Source organism: Octopus bimaculoides, chromosome 26 (assembly GCF_001194135.2).
Source record: "Octopus bimaculoides isolate UCB-OBI-ISO-001 chromosome 26, ASM119413v2, whole genome shotgun sequence".
Taxonomy (NCBI): domain Eukaryota; kingdom Metazoa; phylum Mollusca; class Cephalopoda; order Octopoda; family Octopodidae; genus Octopus; species Octopus bimaculoides.
In genome coordinates, this window is record NC_069006.1 from 26,219,888 (window position 1) to 26,228,525 (window position 8,638).

General features: G+C 39.7%; 2 protein-coding genes across 3 annotated transcripts in view; both read left to right on the forward strand.

The window, feature by feature from the left end:
• LOC106882126 (uncharacterized) overlaps positions 1–2,745 on the forward strand; it is a 7,245-nt gene extending 4,500 nt beyond the window's left edge. For both annotated transcript variants that reach the window (XM_014932688.2, XM_014932689.2), the window contains exons 3-4: positions 251–926; positions 1,764–2,745. In XM_014932688.2, the coding sequence (XP_014788174.1) occupies positions 251–926; positions 1,764–1,968 (881 nt within the window). In that variant the 3' untranslated portion in view covers positions 1,969–2,745. The remainder of the gene's footprint in view (positions 1–250; positions 927–1,763) is intronic.
• A 1,099-nt stretch (positions 2,746–3,844) lies between these two features.
• The window catches only part of LOC106882115 (uncharacterized), a 7,903-nt gene continuing 3,109 nt past the window's right edge, over positions 3,845–8,638 (forward strand). The window contains exons 1-4 of the mRNA XM_014932674.2: positions 3,845–4,057; positions 6,162–6,205; positions 7,550–7,586; positions 8,345–8,532. Of these exons, the coding sequence (XP_014788160.1) occupies positions 4,039–4,057; positions 6,162–6,205; positions 7,550–7,586; positions 8,345–8,532 (288 nt within the window). The 5' untranslated portion in view covers positions 3,845–4,038. The remainder of the gene's footprint in view (positions 4,058–6,161; positions 6,206–7,549; positions 7,587–8,344; positions 8,533–8,638) is intronic.

The window sequence follows — 8,638 nt, forward strand, 5'->3', positions numbered from 1 at the left end:
CGACCTTGAGATCACATTATGCTACAGTTCACACAATTGAGGCAGAGCGCACGCACGCATGCATACATACACAGATACACACAAACACACACACTCACACACACATTATACCTAGACTAAGAATGGAATTGATTTACGGATGTTTTCTTTTTCTTTGCGAGAGTGAGGAGTGGGGGTGGGGTGAGGTTTGTTTGTCATTTCGTTCTTTTTTCCTTTCTTTCTTTACCGTTATCAAAAATTTACTTTTCAGTGACCGAGTGCCTTTACCGGAATCCGCTGAACCAAAGACCCAACAGCTGTAAACCCTTCAACAGTGGAATCCCAACCATTGGTGGAATAATTCGCCAGAAGACTGCCCTTCAAACAGAGATGGAAATGACACCAAAAGAGTTCCTCAGTCGCTGCAAAAGTGCGCCTGGCTCCAGCAGGTCCAGTCCCAAACCATTTGTTTTCCAAAGACAATCCACATTTCATCGAAACCAATGCCGGGAGTACCAGGTTCCAGACCAACCTAAACGGCCCAGTACTTGCCATGTTGTTCCGTCAGTTCAAAACAAGGACCTTTTCTACAAGACACGATCACCAAAAAGAAGCGAAGGTCTGGTCTTAACAAATAAACAGGTGAACCAATCGTGGAAGAACTCTCATAACGATGTTGACTGCTCTTCAGTTGGTCGTCGAATTTCGCAAAATGACTCACCGGAGAATTCTCTTACAGAAGCTATTCCTAAAGAAAGATGTGATGACGAAAAGAACAGGGTTTCTGTGTTGAACTACGAGGAAGGGCAAGAGATAACAATGACGTGTAAGAAAGTTCGATCTTTAGCCTTGAAAGAAGCTGAGTTATACAATCCAGACAGCTACAGGCAAAATCTGAGAAAAAATGGCTGGTTGATGCAAGTGGAAGGAAATATTTTTGGACTGAAGTAAGTTTCTCTGTAGAACAAATCTGGGTTGATGTCTAACGTTAGTCGTTTGTTAATGTCAGGTGTAACTTATTAAAATTGTTTTAGGGGATAAAACTGTATTCGAATAAACGAAAATAACTGTAGTGGAATATAAGAGCCACCAGAAACTGGATGCTTGTATACAATAAGTTTAATGGGGATTAGAATATTACAGACCAACTATTCCCACGTCTGGGGTGGTATAGCGGTTACATACACGAGACAACTTCGATAGCATTCAAAAGCTAATTTGCATGAAGTCGTTGTTCACCAACACATTTCAACCTCTGGCTCTACAGAAATCTTATTCTGCTTCCTCACTCTTCATCTTCTATCGCTACTGTGATGGCCTCTGCTCTTCGAAACTGATGATCCCGTGCCGCTACCATTCAGGTGCATCCTTCCCCACATCAGCTAAATTGCGCACTCGCACGCACGCACGCACACATCCATACACATAAATACGCACACATAACCACACAAGAATTCCCCCCTTGTTCATGTTTTTGCAACAGCCGTCAACTTGTAGCTGTACAAGAATTGTTAGCACGCCGGGAGAAATGCTTAGTGGTATTTCGTCTGTCGTTACGTTCTGAGTTCAAATTCTGTCAACGTCGACTTTGCCTTTCATCCTTTCGGGGTCGATAAATTAAGTACCAGTTGCGTTGATCTAATCCTAACCCTAACCCTCCCCCAAAATTTCGGACCTTTTGCCTAGAGTAGAAAAGATGCTTATAATTATCATTATTATTATTATTATTATTATTATTATTATTATTTGTTATTATTATTATTATTCCTTGTGATTTGTTTCAGGCAACTTCCAGTCCGACTCCCTTATTGGGTGCCAGTGGAAGTAAGAAATACCAGAATAGATCCTCCAGCGATCCACGTGAAAGATTCCCGACCATTTTTCTACAACACCATTCCCAGCCAACCAAAAACGGTTTCCATCGCTGCTCACTGGAATTCGGAGACAATTTTCCGAAAACATCGAGATTATGTGCAACGTTCTAAATGACCAAGTGAAATAATAAAGATCTTTGATAATAATAATTTTATTCCAAACTTTAGCGCAAGTCCAGCAAATACAGGGGGTGAGGGGGTTAGTCGACTGGTACTTTATCTTATCGAACCCCCACCACCGCCACCACCACCACCACGAAAGATGAAAGGCAGGATTTGAACTCAAAACGTCGAGCCGGAAGAAATGTCGCTAAGCATTCTTACAATTATTATTTTCCGATTGATTTGCATTTTTTTTTTCATCTTCCGACCGAGTCTCAACCAGAGATCGAAGAAATGTATATATCAGATGGAAAGAAACTTGCTGAGAATGTGATGTGGGCGGTTAATATCAACACAATTGTTTGAGTCTCAAAGATTGTTGGTTTCCCAGGGATCCAGGCAAAAGAAATTTGTCAATGCCTTTCTTGACCATTCTCAGGTTACCCACAACAACACGGATGGTTTTGGTTTTTAAATGCCACATCTCAGATATATCAATCTCGAGGTCCTTATATTTCCACATCTTTTTCTTTTTGTTTTTGAAAAACTGTCGAAATATTACTATTATTATTATCATCATCATTATTATTATTATTATTATTATTATTATTATAACTAATATTATTGTTGTTATTGTTATTAGTTGTATTTTGGGAGAACTGGCGCCTTCAAAGGGATTGCCAGAAAGATTACCTCGCTTGTGTTTAATCAAAACAAGCTTTCGAACATTTTCAGTTATTTCTATGTAAGTGTTATTCTTCTTCTTTGAGACATAAAATGTTGGATAACCTCATCGTACAATGAACCACTTTGTTATTAGTTTTGAAAACAAATTGAGATCGAAGTTATTTGATGATATTGTAAGAAAAAATGTTATTGTGAAAAAATTGGTTTTAGTTTAAGAATTTTGAATTAATTTAAACGTACAACTTCTCTGCAAGAAAACGAACATGCGACCGGACTTGTCCAAGCTGTCGCGCACCCTTCGCCATTAATTCTTTGCCATTCTCCCATTATCCTACGATATACGCGGCACCATGTTATGATACAATGGGCTGTGAGGTGTGCAGTGTTATTTCAGGACTCCCAATGCCAGCAAATTTCAAGCAGGGGTATAACGAAAGTTTTCCATCAAGATTTGTGATTAGATTAATGAGTAAATTTGATATTTATAATGAATTTGACATTTTCGATGGGTGTGCAGCACACACCTAGCACACCCGGAATATCCACCCCTGATTCTATTTTGTACAATTGTACAAATACCTCCCAAACTGTGAACAAAGCGTAACCGAAGTTCCTCGTTGACTCTGGCCCCGATGGGGCCAACAGTAGTAACAACGTAATGTTAACGAGGGATTGGTTGTCTTGTTAGATTAATGTTGAGTTAAATCCTTCTGCACGGAAAAAAGTTGACTTCGAAAGACTGGGCCCCTAGCCAGGAGAAGATTTGTCTCTCATCAACAGCAGCAACAAAACGGCACTTCGACGTTTTTTGCAAAATGGCACAAAAAATTCTGAGGTTTTGGCTTTTTGTTTTCGTTTTTGTTTTTTGCTGTTTCATAATCATCATCGTCATTATTATTTTCCTTATTAAGGCGACGAGCTGGCAGAATCGTTAGCGCGTCGGGCGAAATGCTTGGTGCTGTTTCGTCTGTCGCTACGTTCTGAGTTCAAATTCCGCCAAGGTTGACTTTGCTTTTCATCCTTTCGGAGTCGATCAATTAAGAACCATTGAAACAATAGGGTCGATGTAATCGACTAGCTCCCTCCCCCAAATTTCAACCCTTGTGCCATTAGTAGAAAGGATTATTATGCATAGATAGATAGATAATTTGCATTGAAGAAAGGCGAGGAATTGAACATTGACCGAAGAGTAAAATATAAATGTGTGCGTGCGCACACACACACACACCTGTATATAAAAGATTCTCGTGAAGTACGAAGTTCTTCTTCATTGTCCCTTCCTCACTCAGACAGACACAAGTGTTCCGCAAAAAAAAAAAAAAAATTTATCTCCCCCCACCCCACCACAAAAATATTTATTCGGAAGAAAATATTTGTTGACTTTACTTGCAGAACCATGAGGAACGCAGTTGCCAGTAAGGCTGACCACTTTTTTCTTTTTTTTTTTTTCCAATTCATTCTGTTTACTTCTTCACTTTTACTTTTCTGTTCTCAGTTGATTCAGATATCGATTAATGCGTTCGATCAAATAACTTGCTTGACTTACGGCCAAGTATTGGAACTGAATTGATCGAGTGTCCTGTATACCACTCCTCCTTCAAATATGTCACTTTCTGTCTCAAAATCCATATATCCACCTATATATATATACATATATGGGTGGGATTGAATTGGCTGTCACTATATATTATCACTATTATTGGGTTGGTGCATAATTATTGCGGGGTTTTTTTCCACAAAAATAATAACAACATGCAACAAAAACATCTTTAAATGATTATTCCGGAGCATATTCACCATCTACTTCGATTACTGCTTCCCATTGGCTTGGCAAACGGTCAGACCGTCATTTGAAGATGTTTTGTTGAATAAAATTTGCTGAAAAAAAAAAAAAAGCCGCAATAATTATGCACCAACCCAATAATTACTGTTGATGCCCACCACATCGAAAAGATGAAGCACAAGATGGATGAACCCTTGTAGTTTCGAACTCAATGTAAAAGGCTATAATTAAACACCACAAGGTATTTAGGCCCTCAATCAGTGTGTGCGTTCCTGATGGGGTGCGGTTACTTGATAAACGAGCAAGATTTAAGCTGTTTTAATTTGACATTTTGTCGTAACTTTCTGTAGTTTCCATTTGATTAATGCCAGATTTAGCTTTATCTTATCTTGAGTAGATATAATTACTGTTTCATGGGGTTTTTAGCCCTTAATGATCCCAACGGTGAGTAGCCTACTGCAGCCCAGACCTTACCTACCAAATGGATAAAATTTCGAAAGCCATTTTTTTTTTTTCTAAAATAAAATCTCGTCAGAGACCTTAACTACCGAGGACCCCTTTGCGCATTATGTCCTTGTTCTTTGGAAAGACCACTCTAACGATATCCCATCCTATTTGTGCGCGCGCGTGTGTTGGAGGATTCCAGAAAATCTAGTCCCTAACTTTCGCATGCAATAACAAATAATAATGAAAGTCAAGTCTGATTGCACAAACTAATGATCAACGGCTTTCCACCCGTGACTGCATTATCTAACGTGATCTATTTTCAGTGACCGAAAAGCCACATACAACAACGTAGTTTTAGATATATATTATTCCAGGAAAAAGTCGAAACGGTCATGGCTGGAACTAACATCTACGACTAAGTTTTATGAATTTGAAATAAATATTTCTGCGTTTTGCCTCCTTCAACAGCCAAACCTATTTCTGTAATCTCACTGAGGAATAACTTTAGTAACATTATTTCTTAATTATAATTTAATAAAATACCAACATTTTAAGCGTATCCAGTTTCACTACAATTTCGGTATTCAGTTCCAATCTTTCATGTTCCGAGTTCAAATTACGTAAAGTTGACGCAAAAGGTCAACTTTACTTTCTGTCCTTATCGAGGAGAGAAAAATAAAATAGGAGTTATATACTGGGGTCGATTTAATCGATTATTACTAGTGCTTCCCAGGATCGTTATGTAATGGTAATACAGCTGGGAATCTCGGAGGAATCATTTTGTTTGTGTTTTAAGTGGGGATGGCCATGTAAACCTCTACAACCACAATACTTCGTGTAGCGGGAAGGATTGTCGTTGAGAAAAATAATGGTAAAACACTGCCACAGATTATGTAATTCTTTAGTGCCCCCTCCCCCAGAAGAAACTGTCGACTGTAATTAAAAATTACAATAATTTCGTTAATTATGCTAATCTATGTTTGCTGCGCTTATGTGGAGTGAGGGAGTGCGTTGCGTTTCTCAGAGGCCCATAAAGCTGTTGAGATGACACTGCTTCCAGGCCAAATTTCCGTCAACCAAATGTTCCAAGATATTAGTCAACAAGAGACTTACACAGAAAATCTCTGCCTAACATGGTACACAGTTGGATCGAACCTGAAACTTCATGGTTACGACAACGCTGTCTTAGGCAGTCATACCTTCGACTACATGAGTTCAAGTTTTCAGGGTTAACAAAACAAGTACCTGTCATATATTGTTATCTTTGATATGAATTTGTATCTTTTCAGTAACCTTTTGGCAAATGGTACTTCTTGGACACTTCATGATTTTGGTAAGGAATTCTCGCTTCCAATTATTTATATTTTTATGAGTTTGTTGGTTGTTTTTTTTTTCATATTTGTTAGGATCTGTTGTTGTTTAAGCCCAGTCCGGCTCGAGTTTAAGATAAAAATGTATTCAGTCATGCCATCCTGACATTTTCAAGACAATAATCTCTAGAACCACATTCTGCAATGTGGCGTGTTGTATTCAAGTCACTTCATTTCACATTGCTCTAGTTTTCTCAGAAGCAAATGAATACAACCCTGGTTCTAATGCAGCCCTCTCCCTTCAACTGTCACATCTTCGAAGTTTCACTGGGTTAAAGTTAGAGGATCGAGGGGACACTTATGTCTACCCATAACTGCCAAGACATCTGCAGTAACTGGCGAAAGCCTGGTACAAGGTCTCAAATCCAACTCGATTACGGGTGACAGCTTTTGTTTGTTATTCTGATCCACTTGATTTTAAAAGAAGGTATGGTGTAATAAGATATAACTATTATCTTTAGCAGATCGGCCGACCACGTAGGAACTCCATCTTTCACTCGTATATATTCATTGTGGGTTGAAGCATTGATTCAGGGTTGTTGGTGTTCGATCCCAGGTCAGCCTTCACAGAAGAGAGATACTTAGCGTTCTAACAGTGACCATCCTTCATTAAGACAGTAAGTGCTTCTTGAGGGAATTTTGGCTTGTCTCTCCCCATTCTCTCGTAAACACTAATGGTGCTGTTGTAGTTGTAAAAGGCACCACAACCGTGACCATCCCATCCATTTTTAGTGTATTGTCTTTGAAAAGGTTACATTATCCAATGTGACCTTTTGTAGATACGGAACCGCATTCTCCGATATCTGGGTGAAGTTTCCTAACGTTGGTGTGTTAAGGTCAATGTAGTTATTTAATCTCAGGTAGCTGAGTCAACCTATGATCAGAGAAGTTCCAGCCGTGATCATCTTGTCATTTTACTAGACGAAATAGTTCCCAGGCAAAACTAGGAACCGTATTTCCAATTTTACTTTCGTCTGGCAAGCGATAGGCAGATGGTTCGAGATCCGCTGGTGGAACTGTTCCTCTTTTCACTCTCAAATTGCTGTTTGCAAAAGGACTCTTCTGTCTTCTGTCTTTAGTCATACGGCCTTTTGCAGGCCCAACCGTACTGCAGTGATCGATCATTTGATCGGCTGATGTTGCTGTTCTTGTATAACCTGACGTCGGCTCTGATTGAGCAAACCTACAATCAAACATTCCAGTCGTGACCATCCCATCTGTTTTGTATATACAGGACTACATTATCCGCTGTGAGTTTTTGTCATTTATTTTTCCATATTTAAAAGATATTTTTCTTTTTCTTTCAGTCCTTCCCATTAAACGATGGCAAAAACATTGTGATAGGTAAGCAGCTTGGAACAGTTGGTAACTCACACTTGCAATGTCCTCTTCGTATTTCTGTGTCAAAACAAAATGCAGCCCTCCTCACCACACACAATCCCTCCCTCCCCCTCTCACACTCTCCAAAGACCTATCCCGAAATTTGAACGTCCGCTTTAGCGAGTCCCATCTCCAAGAACATCTCCTGACCCTGTGAGCTATCATCCAAACATGCACCCTTCCAACATCTCAAATGTGATTGAGACGGTCATTAACAACATCATCATCCTTCCTGCTCCTTAATCACCGTCAAAGGAAGGCCTTCTTAAACCCCAGACTCTCTGGAGACTTTCTCTCCTCCATCACTCACCTCGAGAGAAAGAGCGAGAAATTTAATGAAAACCAAGACGTTCTTGCATTTCAGTCGTTCCTCTTAAACATCGTGGGCCTGATTGCCGTCACCTCCATCATCATCCCAAACTTCCTACCGAGGTCATCTTTGCCTTTCATCTTTTCGAAGGTCGATGAAATGAGTACCAGTGAAACACTGGGTCGATGTAATCGACTAGTCCCCCGTTCCCCTAAAATTTCAGACCTTCTGCCCTTAGCAGAAAGGATTATTATTAGTGTTTAAATTTTGTCCATCACTTTTCGAATTTCTGTCAACCATTCACGTTGTCCATCTGTCCGTTTCTGATTCTTCTTGTTTCATTTCTGCTAATTATTATATAATTAAATGACTTCAATTAAAATGTCATGCCTTATTGTCTTTTATTTTGTAGTGACCAAGTCGTGTCCGAAAACCCTTACCGAACAAGGAGACATAGTTATTCTCGCTGACCATACAAGGACCCATCCCTTCGCGTCGTGTCAGCACCAACATAGACATTATTTTAATGAAGTAGCGATCGCTGTTTACCGTTTGCAGTTCCAGTTGAACGGAGACTGGAAACGTCGCTGTACTGCAATGGTAGAGATAGGTTTACACTTCAACACCCTCTCTCTATCACCAGCGCATTTTCCTCCCTCTCATTCTCTAGCGCTCTCTCTCTCTCTCTTTCCCCGCCCCTCTCTCT